The sequence below is a fragment of the Fundulus heteroclitus genome, chromosome 16 (assembly GCF_011125445.2).
Source record: "Fundulus heteroclitus isolate FHET01 chromosome 16, MU-UCD_Fhet_4.1, whole genome shotgun sequence".
NCBI classification, from domain to species: domain Eukaryota; kingdom Metazoa; phylum Chordata; class Actinopteri; order Cyprinodontiformes; family Fundulidae; genus Fundulus; species Fundulus heteroclitus.
The window spans coordinates 4,005,907-4,031,526 of NC_046376.1; the positions used below are offsets into that span (position 1 = coordinate 4,005,907).

A 25,620-nucleotide genomic window follows, 5' to 3' on the forward strand; every position below is an offset into this window, starting at 1 on the left:
GAGTGAAAGGTGAAAAATGAAATTGGTCAAAGTAACCCATCAGTTATGGTTTCTTCGCCAGTGCTTATAATCGTAAAAAGTGTATTTAATGTTATGTCTTTAGTACAGGGGCCAGGGTCAGTTCTACAGGGGCACTAGCCCCTGTTGGCCCTTGTTTTGGGATATCTATCTCTGACACTGTCACAATTCAAGGAAGCTTCCTGACCCACATGCAGAATCAGACACAGAACCCAGATCTTAAAGTAAGACTTTTTAGATTTTTATTTGACATTTAAAACCCATGCATGCATTTCCTTACACATTACAACTATGGGACTAGTTTGTGTTGGTGAAAAACATAAAATCCCAGTAAAACACACTGAACTCTGAAGTTCAATAGGGTGTGAATACTTTTGTTAGGTGCTGTAATTGTTGAAGTTTTTTCTCCCCCGTGTTCTGCTCTCAGTGATGGCAAAAGATTGATTATTCTTTCTGTGCACGTACCAAAGGCTTCAGTTATTCAAGAATCCTTCAAGCAAATTTGCCTTCACGAGTGACCTTTTCTGCTCTGTTTCTCCACGCTGCTTGGCACCTGTGAGAGTCTGAACATTAAGTCAAAGAACGAGGCCTGTGACCTTCTTTAGGTGGCACTTTTATTCAGGTGTGGAGGGTAAATGTGAGGCTGCCAGAGGACGTGAATGTAAAGGGCACAAACGTGGCTGAATCCCCCCCCCCGGGTGAACTGAGGAACATCTCTGGATGTTCAGCCACTCTGAAACCGGCCTCCTCTGAAAACCTCCCAAACAGCTTGTCTTTTCTTCTGTAATTTAAATTGCCGGAGACGTTTTGAGCCGCCGTCAAGCCAGTCAGCTGACAGCTTCATGTCTCTGTGTTTCAGGATAAAGATTGAGGAGGAATATGCCAAAAACCTCTCCAAGCTGTCCCTGAGCCCGCTGGCAGCACAGGAGGAAGGGTGAGTGCAGAAGACAGTTGAAGTGGGGATTAATCAGCGAGAAAAGCAGCGGACAGGGGCGGCCATCATTAGACGGCTTTCTATAGATAGACACATTTTAAATAGACTTCCCTGTCTGAGTGATGCTCCCTTCAAAGAGCGCTCCGGTCATTATAACGTCTGCCAGTAAAACAACAGCAACATGTCTGAGCCGACATCAAACTGGTTTAGGCACGACGAGTCTTTAGATAAAAGTACAACAAACTTGAAAGGAAGTTTTCATAATTTCAGCCACACATCAACATTTAGGGAGAGTGTTGTTGTTTTCTTTCTGAATCTCTGGGGGCAGATTGTTGAACCACCCAAATGCACCACGTGAAAATTTGATAAAATGAAAAAAAGCAAAGGGATGATTAGAGAGGAGAAATGTTTTATGTTCAAACTATAAGCAATCTAACGAGTAGCTTCAACTTTTAACTTCATGATGGAAGTTTTCTCTAATGGCTACAGTTGTTAAAACCTGTAGCAGAGCGGGGAAACTCACAATTCCTTCACAAAATGTGTATTTTTGTCCCTTTTGACTCATACAGGACATTTATTCACTTTCCATACTTTCTATAAGCAGCCCAAATAGTTCAAATAGACAAAATACAAACTGATTTAATTAAAAAACAACTAAAGTCAAAGGGAATGGCTCGACTGTTTGCTCAAAACCCCAAGCTGGTCTAATTTTTGAGAGTATAATGAGCAGGAAATGTGAACCTAAACCTGGCTTTTCCTTTACCCCCCAGGCATCAACTAAGTGTTTTCTTTACACACACAAATAAACAGAAGAAATAAACTGAACTTAAAGGGCAAATAGACACTGCACTGTCAGAATATTGGAGGAAAAAGTTACAGACACCCAGAGATGATGACTATACAGCTCCTAAAACCAGAGCTGTAATAAATGTATCTTTTTACACATTTCCCTTTCTTTCTACATGCTGTCTATCATATTTGTAACTTATTTTACTAAATAAACATCACTTGACCTATAAAATTATCAAATCATGTGGTTGATTTCTAAACTTTTAATGGTTTGGTTGTAAGAAAACCTAAACTTAATGTATTTTTTGTGAAGCTGTTTTGGTATTTTAGGTATAAAAAGTAGTAGTACCCCCCAAAGAAACAATGGCATGAATTTAAAATCCACACCACCTTTTACCTGTATTATAGTCTGAGATAGTACTGTGATATAGGTACACATGCTGTAAGTGACTCGTCATCAATCCTGTTCCGGATGCTTTTGTTGTTTTGATGGTGAGCAATATTTTATCCCCCAGCCTTTCCAGACAGTCTCAGTGCTCCAAAATAAGATCAGTTTTAATAAAGCCGTTCTAACATCACTTAACCCAACACTTGTCTAACTTTTTATTTTTCCTCAAAGGAATAACTAAGCTGACAAAAAAAGTCTCCAGTAAATGTGTATCTCACCCTGAGGAGGATCTTTGTTCAGGGAGATGAGGTGCTAGGCTAACGTTAGCTTGCTCCCTCTCGGTTTTGATATGCCTTGTTGATAATTTGGCTACAAAAAAATGTTTTTATTGTTTTGCAGTTTGAGTTGATGATGTGTGAAAAAAGCTTTGCTTGGGCTTTGTAAATGAACACTTTGTCTTGAAAAATGTCATGAACTGGTTTGACATGTTGGTCAGTCTGGATTTGAGGACAGACGGTCCAAAGTTAATGACAAAACATTTAGAGATTAATGAAAAATCCAAGAACTCTCTGCTGCAATGCGGCTTTGGAGAAGAAATCTCACTGCTTCATTCCCAGAGTTCAGTTGTTCTAACCTTCTAATTTAAAAATGAATTTATCTGATGGTGATGATTTCCCAGGACTCTTGGAGAAGCCTGGACTCAGCTGAAGAAGAGCCTCCATGATGAAGCTGAAGTTCACCTCAAGTTCTCTAACAAGGTAATTTCCGTTATTCTGCATCGTGTCATCTCTGCTCAGCCATAGGAAACTAGCGCCACTGAGTGCAATTAAAGGAACTATGCCTGAATTTATTTTGGTCTGGTTAAGAAAAAGGCTTTTCATGCAATGTATTATGAGTTAAAAGACAGTTACAGTTCAAACTAAACTTTTCTCCTCACTCACAGTTCAAATTTGTACAAAATAAGGCATGATTCCGCTAAATAAAGACAGAAAAAATCTGGCAATCAAATTTGGTCAAGTTGGATGAAACAAAACACAGACTAGACGTTATCTGCATGAGATAAAATTACCCTGAGCAAAATTACACAGTATTTACTCAAAGAAAAAAATAAAACAGAGATCTCTAACATTATCTGACCGCTTTTATTTAGCTACAATAATTCCTGCTGCTGCATCCATTACATGTTTTATTTGTTAATTTAATTCAATCGACACACTAGAAAAAAACATAGAATGAACACCTAAAATTACTAGTAAGGTCTTTTTGTAAATTTTCATTTTTGTCTGTCTTATAGGTGACAGAGAAATGTGGTAGCCTTCCTCCAGTCAGTGTGCAGCAACACGTAGGGGAGGGGCAGCGCTGCACTGTTCTCTAGCTCACGCAGCAGAATACACCTCTGGTCACTACACTACGTTTTGCTAAAATTATGTTAAAGTTCAGGGTCTGAAATTTAAACCATTTTTACTGTAGGTTTTATTTACCTTAAGGCTTGAAAGTGCTCCTTGTTTATTACTGAAACAAAGTTTCAAAGTAGATTAAAATGCAAGACATATTTATTGCCTAAAACTATTTAGGACATTCTAATATCTGCTAGTTTGCATGTGTGTGAATTTTGTTCACGTTTTTTTGTCAGCCTAGAATAAAAGTATATTTACTTTGACAGTTTTTCCTGCGTCCAACCACATCCTCAGGTTTATTCCTTCCTCCACTGCAGAAAACTACCCATTCAAGCATCTGATTACCAGTGATGCGGAAAGTGTGCACAAAATTTAAATGCAGAGGCTGCCTCAGAGCTCCCCCCCCCCCCCCCCACATTGTCTGATTAATTAGCTGTGAGTTCTGACAGGCCTAAACCCCGGCAATGCAGGCTCGCCCCTGCTCCACCTGGGCAGGTTGCCACGTTAGTCTGGAAGGGAATGAGGGTCTCATCATGCCTGCAGCTCCAGCTAGATTTTAAAAAGCCACACTCAACGCTTCTGCACAGCAATGCTGCAGAACATTTGTGGAGTTTATTCAAGTTCCTTTAGAGAAGGATTTCTGGACAGAGACAAAAATGCTGCCGTCTCCTCCTAGAGTAATGCTTCTGCCTTTGCACAACAACAATACCTCAAAGACAAATGTCATGTATTTTCAGGCAAATATTGTTTTTTTTTTCAGTCAAATTTTAGAAATTTAAGAAAAATTGTATGCAAAACAAAAACACCTGTTAGCAAACAGTAAAATATTGGTTAAAGCTGGAAATTTAATGCATTTTTCGCAGCAGTGCTTTATAAATGTATAGAAGAAACCAAGAGTTATACTGATTTGGTTTGGTACTGATTTAATAAAAAGTGCAACAATGTCACCTTGTGGTATGCTGAGTTAAGCTATTTTAATGTTATTAATTCAATCTACTGGGTTTCCTTAGATGGGAAACTTTTGACTTTGTAAAGTGCCTTTAAATGACATGTATCATGAATTGGTGCTATATAAATTAAATTTAATTGACTTGAATGTACAGAACAAATCTACTTTTTCTCAGCAGAAGAAAAAAGATAAAATCTGAGTGGTTTAAATTTGTCCTGAACTAAACGAAGGTCCCAGTTCCAGTGTAAAAACAGAACGGTAACGAGGGCTGGATGATCTTTTTCTGCAGCTCCACACGGAGGTTGAGAAACCCCTGCTGACATTCAGATGTGACAACTTCAAGAAGGATCTGAAAAAGTACGACCACCACATAGCGGACCTCAGGAAGCAGCTGGCGAGCCGCTTCGCCGGCGTGGAAAAGGTAAATCGGCAGCAGCGAGCCCAGAAGGCAGCGTTTGTTTACATGAGAGAGATGACACGACCGTGCCATCTCCTGAAACTCCCACAGCCAAGGCGCACTTCTGCGTCGCTTCCTCCCACGTGCTGAATCAGCTCATGAATGGGGAGCTGCTTTGTTTTTCACTTTTTATTTTCACGGCATCTTGTGGTAGGCGGCAGCCGCATGTGGCTCCTGTTATTCCCACCAAGCAGAAGGAGAAAAAAAGAAGCAGTACATCTAGATAGTTCCTGTCTGGCAGATTCAGGGGTTGTTGTGCAAGTGAGACGGTGTGTGTGTGTGTGTGTGTGTGTGTGTGTGTGTGTGTGTGTGTGTTATGGCTTTACATTGTAAAGCTATCAGACTTTACAATGCTGCACTATAACTGCAATAACTTGTGCAATAACTAATGTGCAATTACTATTTAATACCCTGTGCAATAATCCTGTTAAATAGCTGTTATAGTTATCTCACTACCTCACTGTTGTTCTCTACCTGGTACCACTTTAATGTACAACGTCAAATTCATATGTATATAAGTCACCTTAAATGTATACAAGTCACCTTAAATCTCCTCTTTATTTCTTTTTTTTCCCCAATCCACTGTATATATGTGGACGCACTGCATAAACCTTTTGGCATCTTCTTTTGATTATAAGAGCCGATGTGACAGGTGAATTTCTCCACTGTAAGATCAATAAAGTCTATCTTATCTTATCTTATCTTATCTTATCTTATCTTATCTTGTACTTGCAGCGAGAAAATATTTGCTCATTTTACTGGTAAAGTGAGGACTTTGATATAAAGTGAGGACATTTTATTGGTCCTCACTGTTTTCTGGGCTAGGGGTTAGGTTTAGGTCAGGGTTAGGTATATACTGGTACAGGTTGGGTTTAGAATAGAAACCCAACCTGGGTTTCTAATAGAAAGGCTTGAAAATTAATGGAAATGTGTGGAAGTCAAAGCACGGTCGTCACTTTGTACTTTAAACAAGGGTGTGTGTGTGTGTGTGTGTGTACTTGTACTTGCAGCTGAGCAAGAACACTTATTGCTCATTTTAGAATAGAATAGAATAGAATAGAATAGAAGAATAGAATTCAACTTTATATAGAATACAAGTACAAAGCAACGAAATGTGGTTTGCATTTATCCAGAAGTGCTACACAGGATATAAATATTATTTATAAGTGTATGTGTAAGTAAAAAGTAGTAGTAGGTGACTGTAAAAAGTTGTGTATAAATATAAATATGGGAGCTATATGCACAGATTATACAGAATATACAGGAATGTTAGGAAAAGGACTATATATGTATTAGTGGGTTTATAATACAAGATAAATAATGGCAGATAAGATTTACAGAATCTATACACTATATATTTTACTAGTAAAGTGAGGATTTTCTTCATAATTAAGGAGCTTTTGTTAGTCCTCATTTTATTCTAGGCCAGGGGTTAGATTTAGCACTATGGTGTTAATTAGTCAATTAGGTTAGGGTGAGCTTAGGCTAGAAGATGAATGGAAGTCTATGGAAGACAACTATGTGCATTCAACAAGTTTGTGTGTGTGTGTGTGTGTGTGTGTGTGTGTGTGTGTGTGTGTGTGTGTGTGTGTGTGTGTGTGTGTGTGTGTGTGTGTGTGTGTGTGTGTGTGTGTGTGATGCAGGCTCGTAAAGCTCTGGCGGACCGGCAGAAGGACCTGGAGGTAAAGACACAGCAGCTGGAGATCAAACTCAGCAACAAGACAGAAGAGGACATAAAGAAGGCGCGACGGAAATCCACACAAGCAGGTCAGAGGTCAAAGAGCGTATAGTTTGCTGGAACACACACTTAAAATGAGTCTCCTGCCGTCTGCCTGGGTGCCGGATCTTAACATGATGATTGGTTTATGTTTAAAAAAAAAATTAAAAGTCAATTTCTAGCAGAAAAAGAAAAAAATCCCCTGGGATCCCGACTGTGTTTGACATTTTAATCAGAAATGTCTCACTACAATCGTTCTCCTGTGCAGTCTTGCTCCGTGGAGGACAGACTCTGCAGGAACTAATCTTTTCTCTGTGGCACTCAGTAGATTAGTCACAGTCCAGAGGAAAAATCAATGGTGTTCAAGAAGCACAATTAATTGAACAAGGTCAGCCTCAGGGTTCGAGCTGCCGTATTTACCTGAACTAAATGAATTTCAATAAACCGTTAATGAATTTTCTTTTTGTTAGTGTCTGTGTTCAAAGAAACTGGCACTGCGACAGAACATGTTGATTTAGCTGGATTTTTATTGAGATTTTGATTAAAGTAGAACAAACAAACCTGATGTAAATTTAAACGTGCCAAAAATAAACAAAAAGAGCTATAATAAAAGATAATGGTTAGGAAAGTGGGGTAGAGGTAGGGTTACATTCTTTGATATAACCACTCTGCAGAAAGACTTCTGTTATTTGTATTCATCTTAATAGTAATTTATTTTAGCAAATAATTTGCTATTTTGAACATTTCTATAAATAAAGTTGGTATGGCTTTGCTTTCCTGGCACTTTTACTTAATTATCAAAAATTTAATGCAACAATAAAGCTTGAATTTAAACTCCATGTTTAAATATGATTAACTCAAAGTGAAAGCAATTTGTTTGTATTTTGGAATTTATTTGTTTGTCAAATAAATGTGTGTGGTTTGGAGAGAAGAATATAAATTATCAGTTTATTACAAAATCATAAAGTTTGATAAATGAGGGATTATCTGATAAAAATAGTAAAAATGTGGACTTAACTATGGATTTATGTTAAATTCAACTATGATTTGGCAACATATTGTTTAAAAGGTGATTTCTTGCCGCCACCTAGTGGTCAGTAGAGGCTTTACATTAAAAATCTACCATTTAAGACACAAGAGGAATACTATATGAAGCTTGTTTATGTAAATAATTAAAATAATAATTAAAGCTGAACTTTTCTCCATGTTTGATTGTTTACAGGAGATGATCTGATGCGATGTCTGGATCTCTACAATCAAACCCAGTCCAAGTGGTTTGAGGAAATGGTCACAAACAGCATGGTAATGTCATAAAATACAGTTTAAAGAGGATCCAAGCGCAGAGCGTGGTAGGGCAAAAAAGAGTTTAATGATGAAAGGGAAACTTAGAAAATGTCTCACACACAAGGAGATCAGGCAGTAAGCACAGGGACTGGGCTGGGCAATGAGAAATGAAAACAGGGAGTTTAAATACGATTTAATACCAATGTCCGACAGATTTAATACAAAATGTACAAATAATGAATTAAAAACATAACCCACCATAGTATGAACTAAAAATGTTTACAGCTAGAACAGGAAAAATTGAAACTTGAAAACTCAAACACCTGAGAACAAGAAGCATCAGGAAAAAAGAAAAAAGAAAACACAACCTTAAACAAATTTAACAAGAAAAAATCAAAACCCAAACACCTGGAGATCATAACTGGTAATGGGTAATGTGACAGCTTCTGGTTCAACAGATTTCTCATGGTTGTGGTAAGTTACGTTTCATTTTGAGTTCTTAAATGTGAACAATGTAAAACCTTCACCCACTGATTAAAAGGTTCATTTGGACGTTATCTGGTCCTCGCAAATCAAGTAATTTACAAATCTCTTCATCAGTCGACACGTGGACTAAATTATGTCTAAAATGGTTTCTGCTGTGATTGAATGAAAAGGTTACAATTGATTCCTTAAATGGTGGTCGTGTTTCCCCTGCAGGAGCTGGAGAAGCTGGAGGTTGAGCGGGTCGAGTGGATTCAGCAGCATCTGCGTCAGTACACAACGCTGCGGCACGAAACAGACATGTTCAACCAGAGCGTGAGTTTTTCTCTTGTTTGGTTTGCATGTGTCCAAAGTTTTCTCGTTTTATTGCTTTACAGATACATAGTTTTTATTAAAGCATCTTTGTTGCCACATGTTTCTTTTCTGTTGTTATTTGCTTTGGAAAAAAATGTTTCAGTCTTTTGCTTCTCTGGTGTTGTTTTGGGTTTTGTCACAGTTTTGTATCTGAATATTCAATGAAAATGAAAACGTTTTGTCTGTTGGCTGATTGGTTTGTAGACATTTGTGACTTTGATCCTGTATCATTTATTGTTTTAATCTTTAAATTACTTCCAGGATCTTTTGGATAGTTTTCATATAAAATGTACAAAGTGAATCTGCAGAAATACTTCTTATTCTTTTACATTCATCTCACAGAAATAATCCCCCCAACCCAAAAAAAAAAAAAAAAAAAAAAAAAAAAAAAAAAAAAAAAAAAAACAGAAGGTAATTTATTAAATTATGTGAGACAAAACCACAACGTGAAGGGAAGCAAAAATCTGGTTGGTCAGCGGCTGCCTCTGAAATACTTCAACGGTTTATTAACTGTTGGACTCCTTATTAACTGTTAACCAACTTTTTCTTGTAAACTGCAGCCACGTTATATGTTTATAAAAATAAAAAGACCAAAAACTGTTTGAACATGATCAAAAAGGGTTATATACATAAAGAGGTTCTCTATATATATAAATAATAGAGAACTTCTAAAAACAGCCAATGTATGAGGTTTTACTCAATGTTGCTGTGAGTAGCAGCCATCATGAATGCCGAAGTTGGGTACCATCCTGTTCCACCGACTTTCTGACTTGTTATATCGTCTTTAAGAGCCGCTCCAGTTAAAATTTTCCAACCCGGAGGTCGAGAATTCGGACCTCCAAGGACACCAGAAGGCATTCAGTTGAGCTTTTGTGTTATTTACAGGAGTAACTTTATAATGTGGTGACCTAATTTTGTTCAAGCAGCGACAAAAACATAAAAAATAATGGTGGTAAATCTAAAAGCCCCCTTAGGTTAAATTCACTTCTTTTATCTCCTATATCGCACTTGTTATGATGAGTTTTTTCTATACACAGAACATTCGTTTAGGCAAGGCAAGGCAAATTTATTTATATAGCACAATTCAGTACAGGGACAATGCAAAGTGCTTTACATGATTAAAATATAGCAAATTAAACAGAATAAAAGCAAGTAGGAATAAAATGTGGGTTTTTATCCAGCTGTGGATTCATCCAGCTGTGGGTTTATCCAGCTGTGGGTTTTTATCCAGCTGTGGATTTTTATCCAGCTGTGGGTTAATCTAGCTGTGGGTTCATCCAGCTGTGGGTTTATCCAGCTGTGGATTCATCCAGCTGTGGGTTTTTATCCAGCTGTGGATTCATCCAGCTGTGGGTTTATCCAGCTGTGGGTTCATCCAGCTGTGGGTTCATCTAGCTGTGGGTTTATCCAGCTGTGGGTTCATCTAGCTGTGGGTTTTTATCCAGCTGTGGGTTTATCCAGCTGTGGGTTTATCCAGCTGTGGGTTCATCTAGCTGTGGGTTTATCCAGCTGTGGATTCATCCAGCTGTGGGTTTTTATCCAGCTGTGGGTTTATCCAGCTGTGGGTTTATCCAGCTGTGGGTTTTTATCCAGCTGTGGGTTTATCCAGCTGTGGGTTCATCCAGCTGTGCATTCATCCAGCTGTGGGTTTTTATCCAGCAGTGGATTCATCCAGCTGTGGGTTTTTATCCAGCTGTGGGTTTATCCAGCAGTGGGTTCATCCAGCTGTGGGTTTATCCAGCTGTGGGTTCATCCAGCTGTGGATTTATCCAGCTGTGGGTTCATCCAGCTGTGGATTCATCCAGCTGTGGGTTTTTATCCAGCTTTGGGTTCATCCAGCTTTGGGTTCATCCAGCTTTGGGTTCATCCAGCTGTGGATTTATTCAGCTGTGGGTTCATCCAGCTGTGGGTTCATCCAGCTTTGGGTTCATCTAGCTGTGGGTTCATCCAGCTGTGGGTTCATCCAGCTGTGGGTTTTTATCCAGCTGTGGGTTTATCCAGCTGTGGGTTCATCCAGCTGTGCATTCATCCAGCTGTGGGTTTTTATCCAGCAGTGGATTCATCCAGCTGTGGGTTTTTATCCAGCTGTGGGTCATCCAGCTGTGGGTTTTTATCCAGCTGTGGGTTTATCCAGCTGTGGGTTCATCCAGCTGTGGGTTTATCCAGCTGTGGGTTCATCCAGCTGTGGGTTTATCCAGCTGTGGGTTCATCCAGCTGTGGATTTATTCAGCTGTGGGTTCATCCAGCTGTGGGTTCATCCAGCTTTGGGTTCATCCAGCTTTGGGTTCATCCAGCTTTGGGTTCATCTAGCTGTGGGTTTATCCAGCTGTGGGTTTTTATCCAGCTGTGGGTTTATCCAGCTGTGGGTTTTTATCCAGCTGTGGGTTTTTATCCAGCTGTGGGTTTATCTAGCTGTGGGTTTTTATCCAGCTGTGGGTTTATCCAGCTGTGGCAGTGCGACTCCTTGTCTTTTACAGGTCTGCAGGCAGACACAAAGGCTCAAAGCAGATGCATTTAGGAGATGAGTTAAAAGTTTCACGTTCCTTGTGTCAAACTACTTCTAAACAAGGGAAGCGTCTTATCTGGGATCAGAAGAAAAATAACAGGATTGTTGCTCAGTGGTCCAAAGTGCTCTATCTGGAAATCCACGTCTCGAGGTGGAGAGGTACAGAATCCAAGCTGCTTGAGGTCCAGTGTGAAGTTTCCACAGTCAGTGATGATTTGGGGTCTTATGTCCTCTGCTGATTCTGGTCCGCTGGGTTTTATTAAATCCAACGTCTGCACAACCACCTACCAGGAAATGTTGGAGCACTCAATGCTTCCTTATGGAGAGTTTGATTTCATTTTTCCACCAGAGCCTACACCTACTCCTCACAGTGCCACAGGCAGCAAAGGCTGGTCCAATGACCGTGGTGTCACTGTGCTGGATTGGCCAGCAAACCTTCCTAACTTCAACCCCATAGAGAGTCTATGGAGCATTGTTGGGAGGAATATGAGAGTCCAGAACTAACAATGCTGACTGCTATTAACACAACAGGCAGATCTCCTCCATGCCACGCCGCATTGATGCCATGGACCTACTTAGCAGTAGGCCCATGCTGTATTAGCTTTTTAATCTTTTTTTGCTAAAATTAGACAAGATAGGAAATTCCTTTAATGTCTCACAATTGGGAAATTCAGGTGTGACAGTGGGAAAAAAACACTAAATCAGTAATGAAAAGGCTGGTCTGCATCACTGCACCCAGTAATTTACTGGGTCAGGGTTATGTGTGAAAATAGCTGATTGAACGGGTAAAACTGACCCGGCGATTTGGTCAAGACCTTGTATCTTACCTGGTAATTAAAGTCTTAATTCTGTGTTTGTGTGTTCTTTATCTAAAAATAGATTTTGAAAAGTGCAGGGCTGCACTTTAAAGATATATTTTGAATTTGTTGATAATTATTGATATCGATCAATATGATTTTTATTTTATCGATGTACTTTTTTTCTATATCGTCCAGCCCTACCGACTCTACCTTTAATGCAGAAACATTTTATTTCTTCTGTAGCTTCATACAACTACTAACCACTGTAACAACCACTGGTCCCTGAGCCACTGGCTCCATCTGAATATGTCTTTTGGGTGAGGACTCTTTTGCTAAAGGGGAAGTGCCCCTATGATAAATGCTATTTATCATGGGGACATTTTAAAAAAAAAGATGTGCGGAGAGATGAGGGTGTGCACTTTGTAGTTTATTTTGGAAGGCTGTAGACCTGGCTTTGACTTCGTATGCGCTTCTGTCACGTGATGACGTCAGACCAAGGAGCTCTACATTGTTTGTTGTCTAATCAGCTGTTTGACAGATGTAATTTCTGACTAAAATTCTTCTTTAGAGGTTGGCTTGATCGGTTAAAGCCAAAGCCCTTGCATTGCTGCCACCTGCAGGTGATATTAGGTACATCCGTTCCACCGTTGCTGGGTTAAGTGTGAAAAGAAATTACCCGGTAATTTACTGGGACTAATATGCATGTGTGAAATGCACTGATTCTTGTTCAACCCGTGAATGTGGTCACAGTAAATTACTGGGACTTAAAGTAACTCTAAAGCAGGGGTGTCAAACTCATTTTGGTTTAGGGGCCGCATTCAGCTTAATCTGATCTCAAGAGGGCCACACGAGTAAACTCATTGCAAGATTAAATAGAACTAATAAAAGTGGACTTGTTGATTTTTATATTAAATAAATTTCACTTTTACACAATATATTATGAATATCCTCAGCGTTTTTAAGAAAAGTATGTGCAATTTTAACAATACTTTTACTCAGTTAAACATTTACTTGTGCATTATGCATAAGAACTGATCACAGTGATTGGACAATGTTGAAAAACATTTATTCACATTTTTTGGAACTTAAAAACACGGTCCTGCATGACTGAATACATCAAACAGATAAAAATTAAGAAATGATTTAAAATCAATTTTCTGCATCTGAAGCTCAGTGCTACCATCTGCTGATTAAAACACAGCGCCCCCCGTGGACAATATAGGAACTGCAGATTTTAAATTTTTCAATAATTGTTTTATCATTCTCTTCCTTTTATCTCCTCTTTCTTTCACCTTTTCTTTTTTTCTTCTTGTTCTTCCTTTCCTCTCCTACTTTCCCATTGTAGTGTCCATATCATTTGAGATATTCCCCACATGAATCATAATAAAACTATTCACATTCATAAATCAAGCGGAGCACTATGGCAAAAGCCGTACTGCTCCACTTGTGAAAGTCAAATCTGATGAGCTCTTTTTGGCATTAAGACAGGACACTGAAAAAAAAAAAAAAAAAAAAAATAGATTTTTTTTTTTTTTTTTTATAATATTAATGCATTTAGCCACCGGGCCGGACAAAATTGTTCGGCGGGCCGGAATCGGCCCGCGGGCCGTATGTTTGACACCCCTGCTCTAAAGCAACAGAGAATAAACTTCACAGAAAGGCTAAAATAAAACTGAAATATGAAAATTAAATATAGCATATCCAGGTAAAAAATAAAAATAATTATTCAAGTTAAACAGCAGCCTATTTGCAACAACAATGTGAGAAAATATGCATGATTGTACATGGAGAAGCTAAGGCATGTGTAAGTGTACCTTAGCATCTGAGAGACATGGTAAACGATTTGTGATCAGATCAGAACCTGTGGAACCATTTCTTCTTCCTACTTCGTAGTAGCAACAGATGAAAGGACAGATTGTTTTTCTTTTTAAGACATTAGTATATATTATATAATGATACATCTAAAATTACCAAGCTGCAAATTCTCCATAACTGACAGTGGTCAACCTGGACTCTGACCTAGGGCTGGACGGTATAGAAAAAAAAGCATAATGATAAAATACAAATCATATTTATCAATATTGATAAATATCAACAAATTAAAAAGATATATTTTAAATGCATCCCTGACTATTTTATATTGTTGTTTAGCGACCTATTTTTAGATACAGAACACTGAGTTCAAACTCAACCCATTATTCAACCAACTTTTTACCAAAACTGCAATTTTATTATTATTTTTTTCCTTCTTTTTTCCTTTTTTCCCCTCATTTTTTCCAAAGTTTTTATAAAAGAAAAAAGAACGTGTGCTCTCTGACCTCTTTGAAGAGGGCGGAGCTTGGTTCCTGGGTCTGCGTTGTGATTGGTTGGGAAGATGTAATACTGTAATATAGCTAGAATGCAAGAGGAAGAAAAACTGCTCTATTAACCTTTTTATTGACCCTTTTTTCTATCATCGATATACTTCTATCGATCAACATACATTGTTATTGAATGTTGCTATTATGACACTTTGTGAATTAGAGCTGTGATCTTTGGCCTGAAATTTAAGGACTTTATCTCTGGTTTCGTGCTTCCAGACGGTGGAGCCGGTTGACCAGCTGCTGCAGAACGTGGATCCAGCCAAAGACAGGGAGCTGTGGGTAAAAGAGAACAAAACCGGTGATGTTCGACCCATCGATTTGGACATATAGACGACCCAGACCTGGCTACCATCTGACCTGCTTTCAGTATCATGACACGTCTACAGAGTACTGGAAGGTTTCTGATTGCACTGATCTGTGGACGGTGCTCGTTCAGACTCCTGAGCTCTGCTCATTCTCTCCCACTTTAATCACATGGAGGGAAATATTTAATGCAGTCGGAGTCCTGGAAAAAAAGAAATGGATCAAAGTACCAGCATGTTCCCTCTAAATTTTAACCCTATCATATACAGCATTATCTCACTGAATGCCATATAACGTACTCTGCTGTTTTAAATGTTGTAAATGATATTAAAAAAAAATCTATGTTCTTTAAATTCTTTAATTTAGCGTTGATTAACTTGTTTCCATTTTGTGCTAACTAAACAAGAAGAAAAAAAAAATCAAAGCCTGATTATTGATATTACCTTTATTCTAGATACAGATTCTTAAACTGGATGAGGTATTATAATGAATATGATATATTTTCCTAGTTTTTTTTTTCTTCTCCAGGCTCATTTCAGTGGAAATGCATGTTTTAAATATCTCGCTCTCGCCATAGAGCGGAAGCTGCACACTTCTCTGCAGTCATGATGGTTGTTTTGTTTAGTTCATTGAATTTGCACAAGGTAATCTGTGTCCCGTGATCAATTTAGGCTCTTTCTCAACAGCAACGACAAAATATTCAGCATTAATATCCAGCAACCTCAGCTGTTCAAAGCATTCAGTGGTTTGGAATTTCAATTCAATTCAGTCCCAACAACATTTAGGCCGTTGTGGATCCAGTCTGGAGGAAAAAGGTGGTCCAAGTTACACTAAAACACCTTTTAGTGCCTATCAGTTTATATTCCTGGAATGTCCTTGATATATTCTCTGCATCAGTGTACATTTGTAGATACTGGCTAGATGTATTTTGTTGTGAACTGTTTTAACAGATGTTCAGGCTGACAAGGTGTTAACGCTGTACAACAATGTTTATTTTTGGTAAATGTGCAGGGAATATTTTTATGCTGGTGTTCAGCAGCAGAAAGCGAAATAGATCAACAGACTATTAGATTATGCATTTTATTTTTTTTTCATTTTGTTGATCCAGTGCAGCAGAAGGAGGCACAAAATCAAACGAAGCCCATCGGATCAGAGTCTGCATGTAAAGTTTGTCTCCGTGCTTACGTGTGTGCATTTGTCTGTTGTCTGCACATTTTTCTTGTAGTCTGTGAGTCTTTGCTTTATTTGCTAATTTTAGGACAACTACATAACGAATCCAACAAAGTGACAAAAAAAAAAAAAACATTGTTATGAACGATAAATGTAAACTAATCTTAAATATGCATTGTTTTATTCTTAGTTTTGTGCAACAAGACGAACAATGATCCTAATTTGAATCTATAAGTGAGCTGTTAAACATTTTTTACTTTAGACCCATCAGGCTACTCATGCAGATTCGTAGGTATTGTATTTGTTGTAGAGGTTTCATCGTTGTGCGTCGGTGTTGTGCACTAAATGTCGTACCGTTCCAACTAAATGTTCCTGACAAGAGTTTGATGATGACGTAACGGTTGACCTCACCGGCCCGTGTGGTGGACGTTTACATTAAATCCAGTGTTTTATGAATGTTTTGATCATACGTGACCTCTGTCCAGATCGTGAACCGAGGAATGCAGTGTACAAAATAAATCTCCTCTTTGAAAATCAAATGCTGTAGCGTCGTTACGTAACTGCACTGGGAGGTCGGGATTTTAGAAATGTCCCATTTGTGGGACGTCGAATTTGAAGAGCAAATGAAATACCTTTTACAAGGGCAACAGGTGCACTAGATTTGATTTGTACTCCACCACAACTGTGTTATATCAGGTATCATTTGAAATTAGAGAGTGCATTACAAATACCTGAATATATGTACTATTACACTGCAAAAACTGATCTAAAAATAAGTAAAATGTTCTTAAAGTTAGTGTATTTATCCTTGATTTGGGCAGGTAAATAAGATTATCTGCCAATGGAGTGAGTATTTTGACCCCTAAAATAAGATACTTAGACATCCTTCACTTGAAATAAGATGATTGAGATGAATTGTTCCTATTTTAAGTGCAAAAATATTATTCCATTGGCAAATCATCTTATTTACCTGCTCAAATCAATGGCAAATACACTCATTTTAAGAACATTTTACTTATTTCTAGTTTTGTTTTTGCAGTGTAGAGACTCAGATCCAGGACTTCCTGGAGAGATACCTCACTGCTGACCCTTTTATGCTTTATTGTCCTTCACCAGAAGAACCAGGAAAGATAGGTACCTAATAATACATAGTGATATATATAAGGGCTAGTAGATGGATGGATGAGATGTGGATGAATGGAGCTCCGGGGAGTATTCTCTAATATCCATCCATCTTCATCCGCCTATCCAGGGTCGGGTAGCAGCTTCAGTAGGGAGGCCCAGACGTCCCTCTCCCCAGCCACTTGAGCCAGCTCCTCTGGGGGAATCCCAAGGCGTTCATAAAAGTTATGAACAGAATCGGTGACAAAGGGCAACCTTGGCGGAGTCCAACTCTCACCGGAAACGAGTCCGACTTACTGCCGGAGCCCTAAAGGTACTCAGGGCTAACAGCTAATATGCCAGCAGTAAGTGACAATCTCTCATTAAAAGTTTGTATGCAACCAGAGAGAGCTACTGACGTATAAATAAAAAAAAAAGTCAAATAACGTGGCTATGCACCTTTCCTCATGTTTAAACCCACTTGGCACACATTTTAAATATGCCAGCACAACAGGAGACAGAGTGACGGCTTGAGAGTTTATTTTCAAAAAGAACACCCAACAACAAATAACAGAAAATGACAGAAAAACACTATATTGTCCAAATATACAGCTATAATTCTAAGCTGTGACACAGACATACTTAGACAAAAATTAGACTGAAACAGGAAAGGTTGTTCTAAAAAGATAACATTATATGACGTTATATGATGACAATAACCAGGGTTAATAATAGTAAATCTATTCCCAGTTTACTGCGTTTATTGACTTTTAAATAAATGCAGCACCATCCAAGTTACAGCACAATTCTCTGGATTCTAGAAGAGTTTTAATCCCTAAAAGTAATTTCCAGAAATTCACTTTGCCTGATCCAAAAAAAAAAGAAAAAAACAAACAAACAAACAAACAAAACACTTTTATGATTGCCATGATAACAAGCCGAGCTGGAGCACATCAGAGAGGGAGGAGGCGGAGCCTTGACTCATTGCATTTGCTCAAATTAAAACTTTTTTCATCAGAAAAATGGTTAAACTCTCCAAGGCTTGAAATATCATAAGAAACGTAATGAATTCATTTTGTAATAAGCCTAATTCAGGGGTGTCCAAAATTTTCAGGACATGAGCCAAAATTTTCAAGTCAAAAGAACTCGAAGGCCCAAAGAAAATTAACACAATTTCGTTTGAAACCAAAAAAATATGTATTTTTTTTTTTACCTGCTCTACAAAATATAATCATTTTAAATAAATTAGTCAGGTTTTTTTTGTAGGAAATGAATGCATAAATCATTGTAGATCCAAAAAAATGTTTAAAAAAGGGTTTTGCTCATTTGTTGCATTCATCCAGGTTGCAAATTATTTTGAATAGTTTAATTTGACTCTTTAACGATAATAAACTTTACTTATTTTGGTCTAGCAATATGAGAACAATACTTGGGTCAGTTGTTGTTTGAAAACACTGCAATAAGACAATTTTACTAATTGAATTCAAAGCAGATTTTAATGTACCAAAGTCTGCATTTGAGTAATTGAATGTCATTGGACAGATGCTACAATGAAATTAAAGAGAAAGTCAAAAGTGTGTTTATTAAAATATGAATGCTTTGTTTGTATTTAACATTTTCAGCTGTAAGATTTAAATTTTCTGTAATAATTTTGACCTAATTACAAACTAAAATCTTCCATCTGCATCAGCCACCTGTGCTGGTGGACCAAATCTTTTTTGAAATGCAGTGTGGGGGGGTGGGGGCACTCAGAATCAATACAGGGGCCACAGTTTGGACATACTTTTATCCTTTCTGTCACTAAATGTCTGCTTTTATAACATGTGTTTTAATCGTGAACAGAAGAAAAAACTCAGTCAAATAGAAATAGATGAACACAATCAAGCAAGGTGTCGTTCCTCCGTGTCAAGCCCCTATTATCCTCACTGGACTCAGTAGCACATACGCTAATGCACCAGTGTCTCAACTGACCTTCAGCTTTTAATAGGATTGCTTGATACAGGCGGACTATTAACCTGAGCCTAATTCCCCACATAAGGAGCTCCTGTTCTGACTTTTTCTCAATTAGGCTAATGAAACAAACCAAAGTGTGAAAAAACACAAAGCTGTCCGACCGGAGAGAGTAATTGGCTGGTGACGTTGTGGCTGGCGGACAAACACTAAACCTGGCCAGGTTGTTAAGATACACAAAGGGAATCGCTAAGGACATAATAAACTACAAAGTTTGTACAAGCTCTTATATAAAGGTTCCTATATAAAAGCTCTCACATTAACTTCATTTAAAGGCTGCCCCATGTTAATTACCCGGACCGAAGCATGTAAGCTGTTCAGCTGCTATTTGGTTGTGATCATTTCATTGGTTCAGCTAGAAACCAAAATAGCGTTTGCAAAACAAAAGACTTTGCTCCAACAGACAAATTAACCAGGTAAACAAAAACACAACGGTCATTAACAGTCTTAAATCACTAAAAGATGCGATTTAAGCTTCTGCATTATTGCTTCTTTTCCTTCAGCTTGTCTTTGATCCTCTGAGGTTCGTCGTATTGTATCAAACGCAGGATGTCCTTGTTGTCCATCACGCCCTGAATAAACTCTCCCTCCGTGATTTTATCTGCAAAGTACACAACAGAATGTTTCAACAGGATAGTTTGTTCCTCTCTAAGGCGGTGCAGCAGAGTGACAGGAGACAGATTTTGAGGAAGTGTAGCTCACCGTTTTCCTTCTTTCCAAAAAACGCCCAGACCTTCTCGGCCCTCTTCTCAGGAGTGTTCTCATCTTCAGGGAGTTTCTCCTGGTCCTCTGCGGGAATCATGTTGAATATCGACTGCAGGAAAAGACCACAGACCTAATTAAGTCAGTTAACTATTACGTTTAATAATAATTTCCAGCTCCTTAAATGCAACTTGCTCCACTACTTTACTCAGTAAATGAGTGCTTGAACTGAAATAGTAAATAATCTTTCAGGAAGTACCCTAACGATCTCCTGGATTTCGTTTTTGCTGATGGTTCCATTGCCGTCCACGTCGTACAGGGCAAAGGCCCACTCCAGCTTCTGCAGAGTCTTTCCTCCGGAGGTGAGGTGCAGAGCCACAATGTACTCCTTAAAGTCCAAGGTGCCGTCTGCATTCGAGTCGAAACTCCTGAAAACATGCCGCGCGTAAGCGGTGGGGTCCGCGCCCGGGAAGAAGCTGGCATAGATGCCTTCAAACTGCTCCTTGGTGATCTTCCCGCTGGGACACTCCTTCAGGAAGGACTGGTACCAGGTGCAGAGCTCGGCTTCGCTGTATTTGGTGTTGGACTTCAGTTCCTCCAGGAGCTCCTTGGACAAAGCGCTGCTCTTGGTGTTGCCCATCCTGCTCACAGAGGTGGAAACCTTTTGCCTTTCTTCCTCCTTTCCCGCGTTCGAGGGTTAAACGTGTGCAGGGCGCTGAGAGGAGTTTCTCCGCTTTGCTGCCAAATGAGATTATGGTCATCACCATCTAAATCCAGACAGCTGTCCTCAAGAGGATAAACACGTCACAGTGTTATGACACCTTTCTGTGGGAGACACTCTGCAGATACATCAACCAGATCTCCAATGTGGAAGAAAGAAGAGGAGTGCTGGTGTCTATCTCCAGCTGTCAGTGGGTGAGAGGCGGGGTCGCCAGGTACCCTCACATTAAACCTTATATTTTCATCACTGAATGTATTTACACATTATTAATATCAACAATAGCATTCTTGGTCTTTGAGACATTCATCCTATATACTATATTTTCCAATAAGCTCCTTTTTGTACAGTTTTTAAAGCTGGTTTACATTTACACTTTGTTTGAGCTCATCATTTAATTCACTCCATAGATTTAATCCAAACACTGATAGACAAAAACTCTTTTTGGTTGTCCTAATACAATATAATACAAATACTTTTAAAATGTCCTTCTCTTCTTCAATTTATAACTCACCTCTCTGTCACAAAACAGTTTTTGATTATTGTGTTGTTCTTACTTTAAACACATAAATTGTACAGTTTTGAATTTTACAAGATTCCAGAATTTAAATACATTTCATTTTTAAAATAATGGATTTGTATGTCCCCATTTTATGTAGTATTCTGATAGATTTTATTTTTTATATTACGTACAATGGCTATAAATATGTTTTGTATGTATTGCCTCAGACCTTCACACAAAAGGTTAAATACGGTAGTGAGAGTATTATATAAAATAAGCAGAGATCTGTTGTCCAGAACAAATCCTATCATCTTCTAAACAGCCACACTTTTGGCTAATTACAGTTTTATTTGACAGATCTGAGGTTTCCAGCTAAATTTATCATCCAATATGACACCCAGAAATTTTATCTCATGGACTCGCTCTAAATCAACACTGTTGATGGTTATTTTTAGTTGCATTATTTTCTAATTTATTGTGGTTTCCAAATACCATGAATTATATTTTTATCTAAACTCAATGATAATTTATTGATGTTGAACCAATGTTTGTTCATTTCTGTAGTGATCACCTTTGTGAATTGTTGGATGTTTTCTCCAATATAGAAGATGCTAGTTTCATCTGCAAATATAAAGTATTTTAGCAGGTTTGATACTTTGGATATGTTATTTATATACAAATTAAATAACTTGGGGCCCAATACAGACCCCTGCGGGACCCCACAAAGTATGTCTAATTATTTAATTATTACTTCTACAAATTGTTTCCTATTTCCAATGTAGCTTCTAAACCAGTTTATTGCTACCCCCTAATTCCATACCTTTCCATGTTGTTCAGTAAGATGTCATGACTGATCGGATCCATACTGTCTATGATTTCTTCTGTTAACTGCATCGGTGCCAGAATGTTGTGCTTTTCATGAAAATTTTCCAAACTTTTGTTGAACACTTTTTCTAGTATTTTAGAAAATTGACAAAGTAGCGATACAGCTCTATAATTCTTAAAAAATATGCTTTTTGGCAGATTTAAACATTTGTAATCTAAAATTTCTTTAGATTACAAATGATAATTACAGATGAAGGTCAACAGGTCTGCAATTACATAAATTATCTTCTTAATAAGTGTCATATTATATCCATTCCAGTCCATAGATTTTTGTATTCTTACATTTATTGACTATATCAGTGATTTCTTCTTTGTCTACTGGTTTTGAGTACATTGAAGATGTATTTCTTGTTATATCATTTTCCAGATTGTCCTCATCCTGTTAGTTCAAGTCATTTATCTGTTCTGACTTATACATGTGAAATCTGGTTTAAAAAATGGCAAAGGAGCAAAGCTTGGATGCCTTTTTACCACATTGGCATCTCGTACCCTGCGGTGTATTTGGTTCTATGCTGCATTTCTTAAAACAGGACATTTTTGTCTTTATTATTTATCTCTGGATTCGTCTTGATGCACCTTATGATTCCTGCACTTGGTTCATCATCTAAACCTAACAGATAGTCCTGAAAATAACCATAACCAGGGTAAATTTAACCTCTTGTTTTAGTTGATTAATTTTATTTATTGATTTTTAGAACTTGGTGCCAACCCTCTATTTTCTTGTAGAGAACTGAAGACGTGTGCTTAAAAAAAAACAAATTATAGTTTCAAGCAAACAGAACAGTTTATTCTTACATAATTCATTGTATCCTGGTTAAATAGTTTCATAGGAATCGTACCTGCTGTGCTTAAATAAAGTTATGCAACTGCTGTTTGATCCACATCCAGGGTTGAAAACAGGGCCAGGATATTAGCCGGCAGCGGCAGAGCGGAGACGGGCTGACCCGACACACCACGGGTCATCCTGCAGCCCCCACACGCCGTTGACTGCTCGCCCACAATGCGATCAGATTATCTGTGTCTCTGCTGTAATAATCTCTGGCCAGATAGCGGGACCATCTGCTGCAGCGGTGCCAAAACCACAGCAAGTGAAGTTAATTAAAGAAACGAGGGCCGCGTTGGGTTGACAATTAAAGAAAAACACAGACATGAACCTTGATGAGTTCTACATAATGACTCAATGTGCTGAGAGATATAAAGCTTTAGGATTAAAGTTTTACATGATTTACAGCAGAACATAGAAGGCTGGAACAATCAGGGCTATTTTTTATTTATTACAGCCCATTTTACCAATATTCTGCGTATACAAACCTCCATCCTTATTGATACCCCATTTAAATGCTTGTAAACTCCCTAAAATAAATCTTTTATTCCATCCAGACTGATTTTCTTTTAAATCCATCTTTTAATTTAAGTACACCACTTCAGTGGGGGAATTACCACTAATCCATAACATCCATCCACTTATAAGAATTATACGAAGGGCTTGATTGCTGAAATGCCAGATTATTGTCAAGGGTACAAATAAATATTGAACTATTTTCAAATAAAATGTAAATTAAAACAGATTTTCTGTCAATTTCTATACTTTAACTTCTTTTTGAGAGATACCTGTCTCACTTCTAATCTGAAACAAATGTCTTCTTTACGATCATTTTAAACCTAAATCTTCAAATAATACAAATGCTTCTGGGTTTAACTGGATGTTATCATTTTTCATCTGTAATCCTGTAGAGTCCCAAACAACCAAATCATTTCATTTTTCTTAGGTCCTCCACATATTAAGGGTTTTTGTTATTTGCCAGGCAGTAGGTAAACCGGGAACATGAATGCATAAAGCCAACCCTTCTACAAAAATCATCTCAGGAAAATGCCAAATCATTCTTTAATCTTTAAATATCATTCCACAATTTTACATAATCATTTGGTTTTGTCATGGAGAGCTTTAAACAGAACATCCCTAAAATATTTCATCCAGCCCTTGCACCTGTCAGCTGGTATTATCATGCAACATACAGTTGGCTTACGGCTTCATCAGATGTAATGCTGGACTTACTCATTCTGTGTTTATATTCTTCATGACATGATTGTGGAGGGTCCGAATAATCTCCTCATTTTCAGGCGAGTTGCTCACATGCTACAAGTTGTGCAAGCACAGTGAAAGAGCAGAGTACAGACTATCTTTTGCATTTGTTTGCTCAGAGTAAGCCCTTTATTTAGGGTTTGTTTTTATTTCAGGAGATTTAAAGTGTTGAACGGTTTGTGCAAGAAAGAAGATATTGTTGTGGAGTGCAGCTGGTGTTCACCTGGACAGCGGACTGGACCGTAGATGCAACTGTGAAGCCGTCTATAAGAAGGTCAGAGCAGACTGGACTTCCTGAGGAAGCTTAGGTCCTTCGGTGTTTGCAGCGAGATGCTGCAGATCTTCTATAGATCTGTTGTGGAGGTCAGGATCTCTTCTGCCATCATCTGATGACTGGGGTAGCAGAATCAAGTCCAGTAACTGGTTCTGATCTGGGAACTTTTCTAGAACCTCTGGAGATGATTGTGCAAAGAAGGATTCTTCATAAAACGAAGAACATGACACAGAACCCTAAGCATCCTCTTTTCATCAGACTGCTATACAACAACAGTGTCTTCAGTCAGAGGCCTTTTCAGAGCCGCTGTCACACAGACCGCTGCAGGAGTCCCTTCCTGCCCACTGCTGCAACTCTTTGAAGAAACCTGCTTTATATGAGTTGCAACAAAATTTCACCTCCCTTTTAGAACAACAAAGGCTCTTTTTATTGAATTGAACTGATCTGAATAATGATTGTTTACCTAAAATTCCCAATTCTCTGACAATTTGAACATTACAGTGGATCTAGAAAGGGGAAAAAAATATTTTTTAGTTCATAGATGATATTTTATGGCCTATGATATTTTGTGGGTTAGCCACAAAAAGTATTTCACTAGAAAAGTTGGCTGTTCACACAATGTCGTAGTCCAGCCTGTTAATGGAACGTTTATTGGACAATCAAACATTGAAAGACGGGCCAGGTGACCCACTGGATCGCATCACCAGCACTCGTTGCAGGGTTGTTTTGAGTGTTTATATAATGTATTTCTTGGCATATTGGGCACAGATGTCACTGGGGCCCTGATGTCAGTCAATGGGTCAATCATGTTGTGAAGACTACCCCCATGAAGCTAGGCAATTCCAGAACAACAATAAGAACGTATTATCATCCCAGATCCTTGTGAATACCAGGAAGCCAACTTCTGGTCTACATATGTCAATGATTACAGGCACACCAGTGCTGAAAAACACACATCCAAAGGACGTCTGCCACTACAGGCCAGTAGAAATGGCCTTTCATCTGATGAAGACCCTCAGGATATTGTTTTTCAACCATTTTTGCCCCTTAGTGAGGCCTTTGTTGGATCGCTCCTGCAGTTCTCCTACTAGCCTGACATTGGGGTGAACGATGCCACCATGTACCTCTTGCATCAAGCTCTGAACCACCTGAGGAAGCCTTCAAAGCACTGCAAGGGCATTAGTCTCTTCAATGGTTTCCTGTTAAATCAAGAATATAAATTAAAATTCTCCTTCTCAGATAAAAAGCCCTTAATAATCAAGCTCCGTCATATATCAGAGCTCTGATTACCCCGTATGTTCCTAACAGAGCACTTCGCTCTCAGACTGCAGGTCTGCTGGTGGTTCCTAGAGTCTCTAAAAGTAGAATGGGAGGCAGATCCTTTAGCTATCAGGCTCCTCTCCTGTGGAACCAACTCCCAGTTTTGGTCTGTG

General features: G+C 38.4%; 2 protein-coding genes across 2 annotated transcripts in view; one reads left to right on the forward strand and one right to left on the reverse strand.

The window, feature by feature from the left end:
• The window catches only part of gas7a (growth arrest-specific 7a), a 32,972-nt gene extending 16,521 nt beyond the window's left edge, over positions 1-16,451 (forward strand). Inside the window, exons 4-10 of the mRNA XM_036148746.1 lie at positions 878-952; positions 2,809-2,887; positions 4,765-4,896; positions 6,576-6,699; positions 7,872-7,951; positions 8,633-8,731; positions 14,656-16,451. Of these exons, the coding sequence (XP_036004639.1) occupies positions 878-952; positions 2,809-2,887; positions 4,765-4,896; positions 6,576-6,699; positions 7,872-7,951; positions 8,633-8,731; positions 14,656-14,769 (703 nt within the window). The 3' untranslated portion in view covers positions 14,770-16,451. The remainder of the gene's footprint in view (positions 1-877; positions 953-2,808; positions 2,888-4,764; positions 4,897-6,575; positions 6,700-7,871; positions 7,952-8,632; positions 8,732-14,655) is intronic.
• A 2,245-nt stretch (positions 16,452-18,696) lies between these two features.
• On the reverse strand, positions 18,697-20,488 carry rcvrna (recoverin a). The gene is made up of 3 exons (XM_012880826.3): positions 19,985-20,488; positions 19,726-19,837; positions 18,697-19,624 (listed from the first exon to the last, which is right to left on the reverse strand). Exons 1-3 carry the CDS (start codon positions 20,363-20,365, stop codon positions 19,506-19,508), a joined length of 612 nt encoding a protein of 203 aa, XP_012736280.1. The 5' UTR covers positions 20,366-20,488; the 3' UTR covers positions 18,697-19,505.
• Positions 20,489-25,620: the final 5,132 nt, after the last annotated feature.